Raw genomic sequence first — 18,012 nt, forward strand, 5'->3', positions numbered from 1 at the left:
AAGTTAAAGCTTCCTTCCACCTCTCTAGATAATCGTTGAAAGTTCTCAGTATAGTAATAGTGTGATGTGAATTAGTTGCTACAGAGAGGACTTCACTAGAGTATTAGGTAGTGTTAGAATGCAGCCTTGAGGAGTCATGTTAAACACAGCTTTGCAGTCAGTGTAAAGAGGAAGAAGTTGTCTTAACATCACATCAGCTGGTCTTCAGTAAACTCTGTAGTTCCAGCAGGGTTTCCCCAGGACTGGTTTACGCATTGTTAAACCCAGCCCCTCGGTGTACACTGACTCCAGAGTCCTGTTTAACAACATGTTAATTAACGTGACTGCTCAAGTGTGTGTTATAACATGATCTAATGCTCTGGTGAAGACAAGCAGTGTTACACTGTTCTTGTGGAATAAATGGTTTCTTTTCACCTGGTCTCTTCAGTGTGTAGAATAATGGATATGTTCTGTACATTCCCTTTGAATAATGGGTGGAACTGGGAAACGTAAGATGTTGCCTCTGAGCCCAGTGGATAAACATACTAAGCATCTTAGTACCTACTGGGCGGTTATTTGCATACTTCATAACTAGGTCTTTACATTGTCTAGTTCAGTGCTTCTCAAACTATCTGATGTGGCGGACTGGCAATTTTTTTCCAATGTGCCAGGGACCAGTCCCATATTTGTGCCATATTATTATCGTATTTGCATAGGCATATAGCACATCAGATCAGAAAAACTAACATTCTTCACTGTATTAATTGGAATGGGAGTGTGTATACCAAGTGTAGCATACTCGTGGAGATCTTCCCATTTAGAGGAAGACTGACTGAAAGGCTGTGCATCTGTGCGGATAGTATAAAATTACTATTATTCGTTTACAATCCAAGAAAATATTATTTGAATATTTGTAGTAATATTAATTTATATCTGAAACAATATAATGAGTATAATAAAAGTTGGCAGACATTTTTATTTTGTTTATTTTGTAAACAAATAATACAGTATTACAATACAAATAAAAAATATTAAAAAATCAAACCAGCAAAGTCTCCTAACAAAGATGATATTAAAAATTATATATAAGTAATAAAATAAATTATAATGAATAAAGTAAAGGTTAAAAAAATTTTAAAAAAAGATTTGAAAGGAACAGGTAACATTAAATTGAAGACTTAATAATTTTGAAAATATGTCAAAATACTAAAATATCAAATTGATAAGCTATTTTATTAACAATAATAGGCGTGTTAAAACCTTAACCTTTACTAAAGATGAGTCTGCTTCTTCTTTGTCAGCTTATCCAGTCATGGTTCAATTGAGGACAGTGCCACGCGCAATGGAGAATGAATATCCATACTATTCCTGTACTTTGTCTTAATGACACTTATGGTTGAGAAGCCAGTCTCGCAGAGGTATGTTGAAGGAAATGGGAGAAGAGTTTTCAGAGCAATTTCAGTAAGCTCAGGATATTCTGCTTTCACTTTTATCCAAAAGGAAGCAAGTGATGTTGTAGTTTCAAAACTCATCTTCAATCCTTCGTCAGCAGCCAGCTCCAACAATTTATCCTCCATAGTGACAGTTAAGTCATCTTTCAATGTAATAATCGGATTTCGGATCCATCCAGTCCCTTTCTGTGGATCTTCTGCTGGAAAGTAAAACTCAAAACGTTCTGCCAAATTCGTCAGGTGTTCACTGATGACATGTTGTAGAGATGTAGCATTAAGGTCTTCACCTGCATCAGCGATGATTGTCGCTAATTTGTGAAACATGTCATAACAATCTCTTGACGCTAGACTCTTCCATGCTTCTAGCTTTCATTTCTGTCCATCCATCTTGTCTGCCATTGTAAGACACGAAGCCATCCTTCCCTGCATGGAGGTGTTGACATCATTAAAGATGGCAAAGATATCAGCCAAATAAGCCAGCTTGGCTATCCAGTCTGTATCTTAGAACAATTGTGACCAATTTGGTTTTTTGTCTTGAAGAAATTTGGCAAGCTCGTTTCAGAGCTCAAATACTCTTGACAGGACTTTTCCCCTCGATAACCAATGTATGTCGGCATGCAATAGGAGCTGTTTATGATCAGCTCCCATATAATCACATAATGCAGTGAATAGTCTCCAATTTAAAGCATTCGCCTTTACCTGGTTCACAATTTTTACGACCTCGCTGAGCACACTGTTTAGTTCTTTTGGTGCTTTTTTTTGTTGCAAGACTTTCTCAGTGAAGGAAGCAGTGCATCGACTTGCATTCAGGTGCAAGTGATCTTCATCTGAGTAACCACTCCAGAATGCCGTCATCTTCATCTGAGAACCACTCCAGAATGCCGTCCTGTCATTGCAACAGCACCATCAGAACATATGCCTACACAAAACTTGAAATCCAACCCACATTTGTTAACAAAGTAGTCGTTCACAGTCTTGAACACTTCAGAACTAGTTGTTTTTGTTGGTAGTAAAGCAGAAAACAAAAACTCTTCCTTCAAATCACCCTCATGTTCAAAGCGCGCGCACACCATCAGAATTGCCATCTTAGCAACGTCTGTACATTCATCAAGCTGCAAAGAAAAGTACATTGCTAATTTAATCTGTCCTATGAGCTGATCTTCTATACAGTGAACCAGATCGTGAATTCGTTGAACTATAGTGTCATTTGAAAGTTGCACCCGAGCCACTTTCTTTGCCGCCGGCTCGCCCAGCATTTCCATGCAGACATCTTTAATACAGCCTATCACTTTTAGCGTTTCACCAATTGTGTATGGCTTTTTAGCATTAGCAACGCGAAGTGCTACTTTATAAGAAGCTCGCAAAGTACAAGTATTTATGTGTCACACTTCAAAGATCTGTTTCTGATGGCCTTTTAAATCAACATGCTTTCTTTCAAACAACTCTTTTGGCTTTGAACTAATTTCATTATGTTTTGTATTTAAATGCCTCTTGAGCTTTGACGGCTTCATTGTGTCGTTAGCCAACACATCGCCACAAATAACGCACTGCGGTTTTGGCACTCCTCCATCATTCGTGGCTACAAAAATGAACTGAATGTATGAGGAGTCATATTTCCGAGTAAATCTAGTATGAATTCTTTTTGTTGACAATACTTCGGTTTCATTTACATTGTCGTCATCTGATTCAGAATTACTTGTGTGTTCAGCAACTGGATGTCTGTGCTTGATAAATATGTCGATTGGGCCTCGCTTCGCCATCTGTAAATTAGGCATAAAAATAATGAATATAAATTCCATTACCCCGGGTATATACTTAATTTATGATGATAGGATGAAAGCTGAATAAATGCAGTGGGAATGGTTTTACTGAGAAATATGTGCAGGAGAACATTGATTGATTTGATTGATTAATAGGGTAAGTAATGCTAGGATAAGAAGATAATATACATTTTAAAATAAAATTGCAAACAGGATAATAATTGGAAAGTTAAGATGGTTTGAACATATGGAAAGAATGAATAATGAACATCAAAAATAAGATTTACCTGTTTGAAAGATCTGGCGTGAGAAAGCAAGGAATTTCAAGAACTTCCTGGCAAAAACACATAGGTTTGATTCTAGAAGAGGGGAAGGCTATAAGTAAGAACAATGAGAGCATGTATGAAACGATATATGGATATGGAGGAAGCGAGGACTGTCTATTTGGCTATAGGTGTGTGGTGCTCAATCATCTCTATCTACCTCGTAAGGGATACGGCAGGATAGGATAAAAAATAATTATTATTAAATTTTATAATATTATTAGTACTTACATTCTCAGATCAGTGGGTTCGGATGGGGTCCCAAATGACAAACACACAGAGATCCGTATGATGCTCTTTATTCAACTTCTCTATGGTAACCGCCGGTGAGGCGGGGTCTTTAAATGCGAAGGAGTGGGGTAGGCGTGCACTCGCACGTCTCATGCAAAACATGCTGTAGTGCTATGGCATAATTATCAATATTACATGTGCTTCTGGAAGCATAATATTTAATATTGTCGACTTTATTGACTGATAATTATTCTTGGTGGAATTCCGGTGTGATTTTTAAACTATTATTTCTTTCTTTCCTGGAAACTCGCTGCGGACCGGCAGCCGATGGCTTTGCAGTTGTTAAGAAACTTCATGAGTGAAGGGAGGAAGGAATCTGCTTGTAGTAAGAGAGGGAGAAAAAGAGAACCTGGTGGTACACTGCAGGCTGTTCCAAATGGCAGATTTGTTTTACTTTGGGAAATCCCTGCATGCTTCTTTTGGGGAACATGGACTGTGAGCTAAGCTCACTAGAACATTTTATTCTTCATGATTTTCAGCTCAACACAAAATTCCACTCTCCTTCATTCTCAGTTTTCTTTTCAAATATCTCCTCCTTCTTTCTTCTCTGCTGCCCCCAGAATAATCTTTTTGATGAAGGCTGAATACAGCTTTTACTCAGTGTAAGGGAAATGTAATAGTACAAGAAAACTTGGCTTCCTTTGTCCCTGTGATGTCCTAGACATATCCAAGTCAAAGCCGTGAGGCAATCTCAACATTTTGGCTGAGGTTTTAGTTTCATTGGATAGGTCTCATTTTGTTTTTGCTAGTTTTATTTCACTTCATTCCTGGAATAATTGCTCTGGGTTTTCTTGCCTTGCTAATTTTGGTGGTAGTGAAAGTTTCACATGTCGGTCCCATTAGGCTCTGCCTGCAGCTAAGTGAGATGAGGTTTATTTTCAGGTTTGCAGCTTTAGCTTGGGAAGGATAGGAATTAGGGCTGTCAAGCTATTAAAAAAATTAATTGTGATGTTAAACAATAATAGAATACCATTTATTTAAATATTTCTGGATGTTTTCTATACTTTCAAATATACCTCTACCCCAATATAACTCGGTCCTCAGGAGCCAAAAAATCTTACCACGTTATAGGTGAAACCGTGTTATATAGAACTTGCTTTGGCCCCCCTGCTCCTTGACCTCTGACAGCCCCCTCCAGAGACCCCCCCCGTCCCTAATCACCCCCAGGACCCCACCCTCTACCCAGCCCACCTGTCCCCTGACTGCCCCCGAGCCCTATCCACACCCCCGTCTCCTGACGGGCACTCACCGGCAGTGGCAGGAAGCAGAGCAACGTGGCCCCAGCCCTCTCCACTCCACCAGCTCCCAGCTGCGGCGCTCTGTTTCCCGCCGCCGGTGAGTGCGGGAAGGTTGGGGAAAGGATGCCCCCCGCACCCATCCCGCTCTGCTTTCCTTGCCCAGGCCCCAGCCGTGTCGGGGAAAGGTCCCGCACTCACTGGCAGCAGGAATTGGAGCGCCGTGCCTGGGAGCTGGCGGAGTGGAGCGGGCTGGGACCGGGCTGCTCCGCTTCCACCGTAGCTGGTGAGTGCGGGGGGGTGGAATCCCAAGCCCCCTCCCCTGAGCGACACAGCTGGGGCTTGCCCACCCACCCCCCCCACCCCACCCGCTAATCACCCGGGCCACTCTGGGCCTGCGGGGCCCCCAAAAGTGCCCCCCCTTGCAGCTCCTGCCTCCCAGACCCTGAGGGAGGGGAGGGGCCCTGCCCTGACTTCCCCCGAGACCCTCTGCCCCTTATCCAACCCCTTGGCCCTGGCCTGGCACCCTTAACACGCTGCTCTGAGCAGCGTGTCAGAGCCAGACACGCTGATGCGCTGATCCGCTGGAGCGAGGAGCCCCACCCCACAGAGCGCTGCTTTACCGTTGTATTTATATAGGGTCACATTATATCAGGGTAGAGGTGTATATTGATTTCAATTACAACACAAAATGTACAGTCAGTGCTCACTCTCTATATATTTTTATTACAAATATTTGCAGAAGGTTGGTTTTCTTTTTTTGTGGTTCGGGTTCTGTAGTTTCCACATTGAAGTGTTGCTCTTTTAAGAACTCTGAAAGCATTCTCCACACTTCATCACTCTCAGATTTTGGAAGGCACTTCAGATTCTTAAACCTTGGGTCAAGTGCTGTATCTGTCCTTAGAAATCTCACATTGGTACCTTCTTTCTGTTTTGTCAAATCCGTTGTGAAAGTGTTCTTAAAACAAATGTGCTGGGTCATCATCCGAGACTGCTATAACATGAGATATATGGCAGTATGTGGGTAAAATAGAACAGGAGACATACTGTTCTCCCCCAAGGACTTCAATCACAAATTTAATTAACACATTATTTTTTTAACGAGCATCATCAGCTTGGAAGCATGTCCTCTGGATTGGTGGCCGAAGCGTGAAGGGGCATATGAATGTTTAGCATATCTGGCATGTAAATACCTTGCAATGCCGGCTACAAAAGTGCCAAACGAATGTCTGTTCTCACTTTCAGGTGATGTTGTAAATAAGAAGCAGTCAGCAGTATCTCCCGTAAATGTAAACAAAGTTGTTTGTCGTAGCAATTGGCTGAACAAGAAGTAGGACTGAGTAGACTTGTAGGCACTAAAGTTTTACATTGTTTGATTTTTGAGTGCAGTTATGTAAGAAAAAAAATCTACTTTTGTAAGTTATACTTTCACTATAAGAGAGTGCACTACAGTACTTTTATGAGGTGAATTGAAAAATACTATTTCTTTTGTTTATCATTTTTATGGTGCAAATATTTATAATAAAAATAATATAAAGTGAGCCCTGTACAGTTTGTATTCTGTGTTGTAATAGAAATCAATATATTTGAAAATGTAGAAATTACATCCAAAGATATTTAATAAATTTCAATTGGTATTCTATTCTAACAGTGCGATGAATCATGGTTAATTTTTTGGAGTTAATCTTGTGAGTTAACTGCGACTAATCAACAGCCCTAATAGGAATGCATCTTGGCGTTGTTGCCTTTTGGTCCGTTGAAGGATTTCGGGCATCTTTGACCTACTGGCTGGATTCACAGACTCGGTTGTTGGAATCTTGTAAAAGTAATTGTCAAGAAACAGAGGGGTAGCCATGTTAGTCTGTATCCACAGAAACAACGAGGAGTCCTCGTTGTTGTCAAGAAACAATCCAAAGAAAAAAAAAATCTCAAATGACTGCTGAAGTTATTCACTTGGAAGCACTCTTTTTGTAATGAGCACTGTTTTTGGAATTGATGGGTTGAATTTGAGAAACTGTCAGCAGAAGTGGAAAACCTGAGAGAGACAGACTACTTGTATGCTTAAGCAACTCTCTTCTTTTCTCCACCCAATACCACACCTTTCCTCAGCTCCACATCCAGGCATTGTGATGTTCCTTTAAGTTGAGTATCAGCAGGATTCCAAATATGCTCTGTGTAAGAGGTTAATAAGTTACACGGTGCAGTTATAACATTGTTAATTATTACACTATTGCTAGATTGCACAGGTCGTGGCAGCAGTTTTATATAGAACATCCATTCAAGTTAATAGAAAATAGGAGGATAGACACCCAACCTGCCTCTGCCTCTTTCTGGAACTTAGCACTGAAGAGGGAATAAATCAGGTCAATTTAATCAGGATCTGATTATCAAAACCTTACAGATTCTAGCCTTTACAAGCACGGTTTAAATTTTGACATCAAGTGTAAAAAAGACAGAGTTTAAGTGACCCGCCAAAGGCCACCAATGTATCAGTAGCAGAGCAGGAATTAGAAGTCAGGTGTTAATTTGCCTTTCAATCGTTTCCTAATGCACTTGGTCACGGTTTATTTAGATTGTAAACTCTATGGGGGTAAAAATTGTTATTTTTGTTGCATGTGTGCAGAGTCTAGCATGATGGAATCTCAGTCCCTGACTGGGTCCTCTAGTTGCTACCACAATTAAATAATACCATTTTGTATAGTTGAATACTGGAGGTTCACTTTGGCTTTAAATAAAGCTTGTATCCCTGTAAGATTATACACAGAAAGCAGTATGGAGCCACTTATTTCTTAGCTTTCCCTCTACCACACAATCTTGTTCCTTTTTTATCCTGTATCATGGTTGTGTGTGTATGTATATGTATATGTATATATATATATATATATAAAATAATAATGAAACTTCATCTTCAGAAGTACCTAATAGAGAAAACAATGATGCTGCAGTCAGACCCAGCCTGGGGGAGCCCCCCCGGCATGTCGGCCTGGCTCAGCATGGAGTGCACCTTCTGCCCCGATATCTGACTTAGCATCTAGTGTCTCCCCATTTTTAAGGGCGTGTCCTTTTATGGAGCTTCATTGTTGCAATTCAGTAAACTGGTAGATTGCGAATATGCATGATTACTTAGAAGATCAATGTGTTTTAAGACCATAATTTGACTTTCCTTAAAATGTAATCATACATGAAAAGTTCTACTGATGCTGAATTACTTTTTCTTTAAAATTCACTATTTTAGCGCTTACTTTAAAATGCAGCATATTGATGTGAGAGACAACAAATGACCAAATATTTTAAGCTTCCCTGCTGGTTCTGTTGCCCACGGTAACTACTGCTGTGTGTGTACTCTTGTCAGTATTGATGCTGATAAAAAGCCTTAATTTAGGCACTTTGCCTTAAAAACTGGAGTCTCCAAATTCTCTGGGTAGTGCTGTATCTGCCTCTCTTCAGTCAGCAGCAGTGGACCCGCTGGGTAATGTGAGATGAGAACTGCATTTATGAAATGCCCAGTCTCACTCAGACTTTCAGAAGCAAAAAACGTTTCTGGAGTCACTAGCAGCCTAAAGAGTTAAGGTTTATCTGTGTGAGAAAGTTGCACTGGCTTAACTTGTGGGAGGATATAAAAACCAAAAACAAAACACTTTAGTTAAATTGATGAAAAAGGCTGGCAGGACAAACTCATTTCCATTTCAACCAGGTTTATTTTGATTCAGTTGAACTCAATAGCTTTATGCTAAACAAAATTAAGTGTAGCTTAAACAGACATAAGCCACTCTTAAACTGGTACAGTGCCCTGTGTGGCCACTAAGTTTTATGTCTGCACTACAGCTGCCATAGCCGTAGCTGTAGCACCGTAGTGTAGATGCTTCCTACATTGACAGAAGGGGTTTTCCTGTGGCTGTAGTTAATCATCTCTGTGGGAGGCGGTCACTAGGTTGACAGAATTCTTTCATCGACCTCGCTGTATCTACACTGAAAGTTAGGTCAACCTAAAACAACGTTCAAAGCACAAATTTTTTCACAGAGTGACGTAGCTAGGTCGCGCTAACTTTTTAAGTGTAGACCAGGTCTTATTTTGATTTAACTAAATTTGATTTAAAAAAATCTCTAAAGTTAAATCAGTGCAACTGTATATGGAGATAAGGCTTTGGATGTCCGTTAAAACCATTCCAGAGTTTCCATTCAAAAGAAGTGACCAGTGGTTCTCTCACATGCTGCTTTGTTGAACAATATTTTTCAAGAGATATCAGAGATGGTATCGATGGCAAAAGGTTGTTGTATGTGGAGGACATAGACTGAGCATCCAAGAGTATTTGTGGCCAAAATAAAACAAATAGTGCCTATCTAAGCCCCTGATATGCTTTAGTATGTGTGTAGTTTTAATTTTTCTATATGGTAGCTGTCTGTCTGCAGTTAATCCAAAACCCAGCATATAGTTAGTGCCAGGATTTGTTGATTAGTGAGACTGTGCGCACACAATCTGGCCACTGAGGTGGAACAATAACAGCTGTTGTGCAGCTGTACACCTCATCCTGGGAACTTTTCTCATAGCCAACTAGGCCTGTGAGGAAGGTGATTGAAGCATTTTAATGGTCCCTTCCCACTATTGCTTTAACTGTTTAGAGCACTGAAGAACAACCTTCCATTACTCCGCTACTACCCATTCTCTTCTATGCGCAGATTCACAGTGTTGACGTTCCCATTGACATTGGCAGGGCAAGTAAGCCCATATTGCAGCCAGTTCTCTAGTGGCTGAGTAGTAGAGAAAATATGCTTTCAGCTGTGGACAGGCCACTGATATACTCCATTTTTCCCCAATTTGTAATCCAGGCTAAGGAAAGGCAGCCAACGTACACTATCTTAATCCTTCGAAAATGCATATAATAACTATTGTCCTCTAAAGTTACACTGTAGAGTGGTGGAAGTTGCCTTGGAAGGCTTGTCAGAAATTCCTTAGAACTGCGTTAACAGAAGTACTTATGTTTCTGAACAGCCCAGCACCCGACTGCATTTCCAGTGCAGAAAGGATTTCTCACCCCGACGCCCCAGAGAAGTGAAGCAGTTTAAAATGTTTCTTCATGTAGGAGGTTTCAGCAGAATTCCTTGACTTGGCACAGGGTGAACGAAGGCTGGATTCTTATTGTTCTGTTCTGCCACCTCCACACCCTGTAGCTCTTAATGCAGGCAGTATTTCTCCATTTTGAGTATTCCATTAAGCAAAACATCTGTGCTTCATCTTTGATACAGGGCAGGAATGCCATAGACCAAAGCAAAGAATGTAGCAGAACGTTGAGAAGTTAAATATTTTCTTGGGGGTGTAAATCCCCTGGGTGGTTCATGTGTGCTCTATGGGGGTGGATGTTCCAGTCACTGGAAAGAATCCATTAGGGAGGATTATTTGCTGATTGCCACAAACCTGTTGGGAGATAAGTATGGGGTGGGAAGGTCATTTTACGTTCACTGTCATGGGGGGGAGGAAGCATCTTTCATTTGTAAATCCCTAAATTATTCTTGATTTTTTTAAAAGTCTTTTCAGAGACTCTAAGCTTATTGGCCAGGAACTTCCCTCTTGTTCTGTCCTTCCCAGGGGATAAGCTGAATGAACACAAGCCCTGTGATCCAAATTCTAAAGTAAAGGCTGTCACGGAGTAGTGAAAGAGGATTCCATGATAGCAATAAGCGTCCTAGTTACTCCTGGTTTTGTAACTGCATAGCAAGTGTGGTGGGGTCTTTGGTATGTGCCAGATTGTTCTCCCCTGTAACTATGCTTGTGTATACTGCACTATTAGGTTAATACAGTATTATTCCCAGCCTGGCATTTGATTGTGTATTCACAGGAAATAGTATCAGATCAAACACTAAAAGAGTGAGGAGTGATTAACTAGAACGTAATTCTTAAATATGCAAGACTCATAAACACACTGTGACAGAGCTTCTATATCAGAGGTGGGCAAACTACGACCCGCGGGACCGTTCTGCCCAGCCCTTGAGCTTTCGGTCAGGGAGGCTGTCCCCCCATCCCTGCTGTCCCCCCTTCCCCGCAGCCTCAGCTCGCTGCGCCACCAGCGTTCTGGCGCGCCGCTCCTGCCAGGGAATGCAGTGGCATGGCCGCAAGCTCCTGCTGCTCTGAGCGGCATAGTAAGGGGGTGGAGGGGTTGGATAAGGGGCAGGGGGGTAGTCAGGGGACAGGGAGCAGGGGGTGGTTGGATGGGGCGGTCAGAGGGTGGGGAGCGGGGCGGGGGTTTGGATAGGGAGTGGGGTCCCAGGATGTGGTTAGGGGCAGGGGTCCCAGGGGGAGGGGGCAGTCAGGGGTCAAGGAGCGGGGGGGGGGGGGGGGTTGGATGGGTTGGGAGTTCTGAGTGGGGCAGTCAGGGCACGGGAAGTGGGAGGGAGCCGATAAGGGACAGGAGCCAGGCTGTTTGGGGAGGAACAACCTTCCCTACCCGGCCCACCATACAGTTTCACAACCCTGATGTGGCCCTCGGGCCAAAAAGTTTGCCCACCCCTGTTCTGTATCTTACATACAGTAGGTCTAGGTTGTTTGCATGAGACACAGGCAGACACTGTACAGTAAATCTATGGCTTTTTGAATCTGCATCATAGTTCTGCGCATGTTCTCAGGCAGCTGATCTGCAGGACACTGTCATCCTGTTGTGCTGTAAGGACACTTGCCCATACTGATGTGAAAGTACCCCCAGAATACACTAAACTCTGAACTATTTCAGTTGCAAAGGAGTCAGTAAGTCCTGTCTCCTACTTACCTGTACTATAGACAATTATGTCACTAGACTCTGATGCCTCACTGTGATGTGGCTCACCATACAGAGAGTTCCATACTGGGCTGGGACAGCATAGCTTTTGGAAAACTCTATAGATAACTTGTGGCACCTTAGAGACTAAGCCAATTTATTTGTGCATAAGCTTTCGTGAGCTACAGCTCACTTCATCGGATGGCTTTAAGGTGCCACAAGTACTCCTTTTCTTTTTGCGAATACAGACTAACACGGCTGTTACTCTGAAATCTATAGATAACGCACTTCTGCAACAATATCCCATTAATACTCAGATTAACTCTCATCTCTTTATAAGTGAGACTTTTCTGTAGGCATGAGTTGCTATGTTATCTTTCAACACTGTATCACCACCATTTTAGGGAACAGATGAAGGTATTTTTAAAAAATTCCTCTTATTCCTTGCAAGGTTTGAAGGTCTTGAAGGACTGAAGCACTAATGCACTGCTTTGTAACTGTCTGATTTATGTGGCCTGTGCTGTACAGGAGCGTACTTCTGGGAACAATGTTGAAAGTATTGACACCCTCTTTTCTAAGTAAAAATAAATTTTCCCTTTCCGCAAAGCTCCTGAGTTCTAAGAGTTAATAGATTTCACAGAGATGGGTTTTGTGAACCAGTTGTTCTCTATGGACTAAGGAGGATTTGTCAGTGATGAGTTTGGGATTCATAACCAGAAAACATTCTGATTCTTATGATCTACAAAATTAAGATATAGTTAATCTTGAGAAATTAGATTTTGTTGCAGTTCTTCAAACCCCCTAAAACCAAATGTGAATGTTGCTCAGCCTCGGTAACTAGCAGTGTATGCCTGTGTAGAAGTCACATGAGTTTTAAGGTAGTGGAATATAGAAATTACATAAATGTTTAGAAGTGCAACACAAAGCTGTCAAACAAATGGAACTGATGTCCATCACAGAACTGCTTTGGTGACACTTGAACTTGCCTTTTTGTGTGTTCTGCCAGTTTGAGCTCAGAGGTCAGGTTTTCACCTGGGCTTTGTCATACATTTTATAATGTGTTACTTGTTGTGAACTATGCCGACAAGGTTGATTTGTTTTGTCCGCAGGAAAGGCCTTTGACATCACATATGTGCGCCTGAAGTTTCACACCAGCCGGCCTGAGAGCTTTGCCATCTACAAACGTACCAGGGAAGATGGGCCGTGGGTGCCTTACCAGTACTACAGTGGCTCCTGTGAGAACACGTATCAGAAATTAAACCGAGGCTTTATCCGGACTGGGGAGGATGAACAGCAGGCACTCTGCACAGATGAGTTCAGTGACATCTCTCCGCTCACAGGTGGCAATGTGGCTTTTTCAACACTGGAGGGACGTCCCAGTGCCTACAATTTTGACAACAGTGCTGTGTTACAGGTATGCGGGTAGGAATTGGATAAGAGGCAGGGAAGCCCTTTATTATCTGTGCACTGTGGAAACCTATTAGAAACTAAATCCATATCTCTGATATACTGGTAGGCTTAGCAAATGGATACAGCGAACCGTCCAGCATTTCAGAGATAATGGAGGAAAATAGATTGATATTAGAAACTGAATACTTGCCTCATCTGTATGTATATTCTGAGTATACTTCAAAAAAAAAATGCTGTTTTTCTCCCTCTGCCTCTCCCACCCAGATGTGTGTCTCTGTGCGTTTTTGTCTAGAGGTGTTTGGCTGCAAATTTAGTATACACAAGATTTGTTTTCCCTTCTTGCTGGGCTGTTTTGCAAGGGAACTGCTGTTCATTAGATTTGTGCAGTTTTGCAAGTGCACACACTTGCATCTTGTTCTTTCTTTGCTGAAGATATTTTCTTTACTGCTGCTTCTTAGCACATAGCAGTAAAGGCATGAGAAGACTGGAGAAAGCACATAAAGTTAGTAAAGGAGCTTGGAAAATGTATTTGAATGGGGTTTGCAAGAAAACCTAGAGGGAATGGCAGAAGTTTTAGGGCAGGCTCTCAGGAGACAGAGAGAAAATATTGGGTGGGCTTCCTGAGTGACTTCTGGCACCAACCCTATTTTTATGTGAATGTTAGTGCTAAGGACGAGAACGCTATCGTGCATTTGAGCTTTGCATTGGTGGTTTGAGTCTCATTTTGGTGGGGGTTTTATCTCCGTTAGGAATGGGTGACGGCTACTGACATCCGAGTGACCCTCAATCGTCTGAACACCTTTGGAGATGAAGTTTTCAATGATCCAAAAGTTCTCAAGTCCTATTATTATGCAATTTCTGATTTTGCTGTGGGTGGCAGGTGAGTAAATCATTACTAATAAAAAGCCATACTCAGTACTGTCATAGTGCTTTAATCATTAGACTGCTTTAAGGACATTAATTATACTTAGTCACATTGAGATATGCTAAAGCAGAAGCACAGTAAAATGTGTTTTATGAAGCCTGTAATTACTCCTAACCAAAACTGTATCTAAATGCTTGAAAGAGCCGTTTCACTTATGTCAAACATAAATAGCTATAACATGGGAACTTTATCCTGTTAGAAATCCACACAACACTCCCTCCTAGATCTTAGACTTTGTCTGTATTACCATTGCTGATTGTAAACTGTAAGTAGACAAAATTGAAACTAAATAGATTTAATGTTAATATTAAAAATGAACTCACACGATGTAATACTTGTGGTGTTGGGCATTTTCATATTTAATTGACTTAAAAGCCTCCATTTTTTTTTATATGCCACAGAATTTCAGATCTGCCGTAGAAACCAGAGTAGTCCTTGCCACAAAACTTAAGTCAAGTTTTCCATAAAAGTTCTTCCATATTTAAGGAAAGTGGCCAGACTTCTGAGAGTCTTCAGTCTCTGGGATATCAGCCTGCTGTGTGTGTGACCTGGACCTGGGGAGCTTAAGACGTATTATGTCTGAAGTCAATACATTCATTTCTCCTGTTCTGCAGGTGCAAGTGCAATGGCCATGCAAGTGAGTGTGTGAAAAATGACTTTGGGAAGCTGTCATGTAACTGCAAACACAACACTTTTGGGGAAGACTGCGAGAAGTGCCTTCCCTTCTACAATGACCGGCCATGGAGAAGAGCAACAGCAGAGAGTGCCAGTGAATGTTTGTGTAAGTGGCTTTGTACAAGAAAAATCTTTCTGTGGTATGTTCCACCACCTCTACCATCAGGCAGGTGGCAGCCAAGCACAAAAAGTCTTTTTAATATTTAGTTTCTCCCTTTCCCTTCTTCCTGGCAAGTCCCAATTTCTTCTTTACTCTGTCAAATTCTGTCCACACTAGAATCCACATTTTAAATAGTGTGCAAACACTTTTATATCTGTGTGTGTTTGCATGGCAGCTCCATGTAGTTACAGCGCATGATGGGTGGGATTTTCAAAAGCACGTAAGTGACTTAGGAGCATAAGTGTCTCATTGACTTTCCCTGGAGCTGCCATGGATCCATGGGGTCTGGTCTATGCCACAGCCTGTAACCAGCCCCTTGGAGTGACCTTTTTTAGTGTGCCGAACCCCAGGGGTTCATGCAGTTCCACAGGGGCACATCCATGGCCTCCAAGACTGGACCTTCAGGCACCTTCGATCCCTGTCTCTCCATGGCTCCTTGCAGTGAACTCAGCCAAACTAGACTCCTGTGGGAGGCTTGTGCTGTATCTCTTCAGGGCGCAATGCTCTCTGAGTATTTGCAGTGACACCAGGCAGCCTCTGCAAAACAGAGTAGGATTTATTAGTCACCTGGCATAGAGAATCTGAAGGTCCTTAGGTCAGCAAAGAGAGGCAAAGGTTAAGCCATAGTCCATCCTGGCCAAGCCAGTGCAAAAGGTCTGCCAAGCTGCTGTGGACTCCCATTTCTGGCTCTGGCTCTTCATCAGTTCAAGGTGAGAGCTGCTGAGTCCCGCCAAAAGCCAGCTCTTAGCCCTGCATTCTGACACCTCTTGGTCCATTGTTCTCGAGCTGGAGCCCCTGCTCTGCTTCCCTGCCAAGAAGTGGGAGAAAACCTCCTTCCTCTGGGTTGTGGTCGCTAGATGTCAATGTCTTGGCCATTGGGGTTTCCCATTGTCTTTTTCCAGATTCTGTACTGATATAGGTTAGTTTCAGCAGGCCCAGCCAGTTCCTTAATGACACATTCATTCCACTCCAGACAGTGACATGACACAAACAGCCATGTCTCCTGTTCTGCCCCAAGAGCAGATTTAACCCCTTTTTCACCCACTGTGTAGCAAGGCAAAGTGTGGGGGAAACTGAGGCACGCATCAACATTATAAAAATATTACAGAAAATTCTCCCTTCATCACTGGGACTTGTGCGTGTAAGTCACTTAGCCACTTTTGAAAGTCTTGCCTGTTACATTTGGAAACCACCCAGTCCGCACATAATGGATAGCTTCCATTAAACATTTGAATGATGTGGAAGTTTGTAGCAAAACCCAATCACAGTGAAATCCCAAACTTCTAGAGGAAAAGGACCAGACTCACAGGGTCTCCCTCTTGTTTTGAGACAAAGCTACAGCTGAATAGACACCTCATTTGGTTATCAAGAATGTAGTGGAAATGTAATGTAGGACCCAAGGGCCTTATGTGACAGAACCCATTAATGCAGGTGTGTTGTTACCATTTATTATTTATATTGTGGCACCAGGTTGGGTGCCCAGTAAGGATTTGGGTATCATCATGTTAGGTGCTATGCAAACAAGTTAGGTCCCTGCCTCAGTCTAGTATAAAATATAGTAAATGCAATTGGCTGAGCACACCTAGAGTAGAACTGACCCAGCAACTTGTTTAAAGAGGTTGGGACTTTGTTTTAGGGATGCATTTGAGTCCTAGCCATGGGGAGTCTCTTTTCTGAAAAAAATGGATAGTTTTCTGTCCTGCATGGCATCCTGGTTCAGCATAAGTTATCTTACACTAACAAAGATTTTTGTGCCATTTTTCCTCAGGAGGACCCAAAGAAATATGCCCAAGTGTCTCATGGTTCTTAATGAACACAGTAATGACGTAGCTCTGAACTCCATTAACATGAAGCAGAAGATTGCTTAGCTTCTGGAAATAGGGTGCAGAATGATATCTGAAGGCTGAGTCCTGTGCTTATCAGTAGAAATACTTCACAGAATTGCTAGAAACTCCCATCTGAACTCCACCAGTATCACTGACAGATCTCTAACAAGGGGTGTGTTTATAGAAGAACACCTACTGGAGAATAGAATTGCTTCATGTAGTAGTTGCACACCACAAAATTATAGAGAAATAGGATTGTTTCTGGTGTGCAGTATACTGCAGGTCCTAATGAATGCAGTGGCCTTTTAACTGAAGAGTTCAGTTAGTATTCAGTGACCTCTTCCCTTTGCAGTCAGTTCTTGATCTCCAGAATATACTCAGACTTCATCCCGGTCCAGGCTATTGCAGAGGTGCAGTGGTTTTAATGTATCTCTCTTAAAAGCAAGCCAGTTTATTTGTGTGGTCTTCTGTTAGGAGCTATTGCTCCTCGTAGTTTACTTACGGGGGTGGAGGGTGGAAGACTTTCAGACAGGAACCTTCTTCCTGTCTGACCGTGTATGAGTATTAAAAGGTCCCAGCTGTTGATATAAGTCCTGTGACTTCAGTTGATAGCCCAATGAAACCAATGTCTTGTCTACCTCACTCCCTAGACATAGAAATCTCTCTGCATGAGAGGGAGAAGAAACTTTTCTCACAGGCCTTTCTGGAAGGCTTGTGTCACTGTTATCGTCTCTCACTGTTTTGCATGCCTGAAACAGCATTACTGTGTGGGAAGGCAGCAGGAAGGGTGGAAAGCTGTAGCCCAGCTGGCAAGGGAGCAGCATGGAACTCTAGTATTCCTTCTGACATACATAGAAAGCAGTGTTTTTTCAACAGAGCGTTTGTTAAGACTAGCTTCTTCCACCTAGCAGAGGGAAGGAAAACAAATACTTCTGGCCCATGCTGCTGTTTTCATTGATTGGAATGGCAAGAGCAGAGTTGTTTAGATTCCATCTGTCTTTGCTGATTAAGTCTGTGTGTACCAGCAGTACCTACATCCCTATTACACACTTACAGAACCTCTCTGACTCTTTGACATCTGCTTTTTTTTCACCCCAGACTAATTTCTAACTCATTTTGTTTTTGTTGCATTGCACTCTGATATAATAATCATGTACATCTTCTCCCAGACCAATCACTCTTCGACTGACTTTCTACACCTTGTTTCTGGGGCAGGTCTAGTATTGTAGGT

General features: G+C 42.1%; 1 protein-coding gene across 1 annotated transcript in view; it reads left to right on the forward strand.

Moving 5' to 3' along the window:
• LAMC1 (laminin subunit gamma 1) overlaps window positions 1-18,012 on the forward strand; it is a 133,446-nt gene that overhangs the window by 87,348 nt on the left and 28,086 nt on the right. The window contains exons 2-4 of the mRNA XM_084637874.1: window positions 12,895-13,199; window positions 13,945-14,075; window positions 14,735-14,901. Of these exons, the coding sequence (XP_084494000.1) occupies window positions 12,895-13,199; window positions 13,945-14,075; window positions 14,735-14,901 (603 nt within the window). The remainder of the gene's footprint in view (window positions 1-12,894; window positions 13,200-13,944; window positions 14,076-14,734; window positions 14,902-18,012) is intronic.

The sequence above is a fragment of the Lepidochelys olivacea genome (genome assembly GCF_965140295.1).
Source record: "Lepidochelys olivacea isolate rLepOli2 genome assembly, chromosome: 8".
Taxonomy (NCBI): Eukaryota; Metazoa; Chordata; order Testudines; family Cheloniidae; genus Lepidochelys; species Lepidochelys olivacea.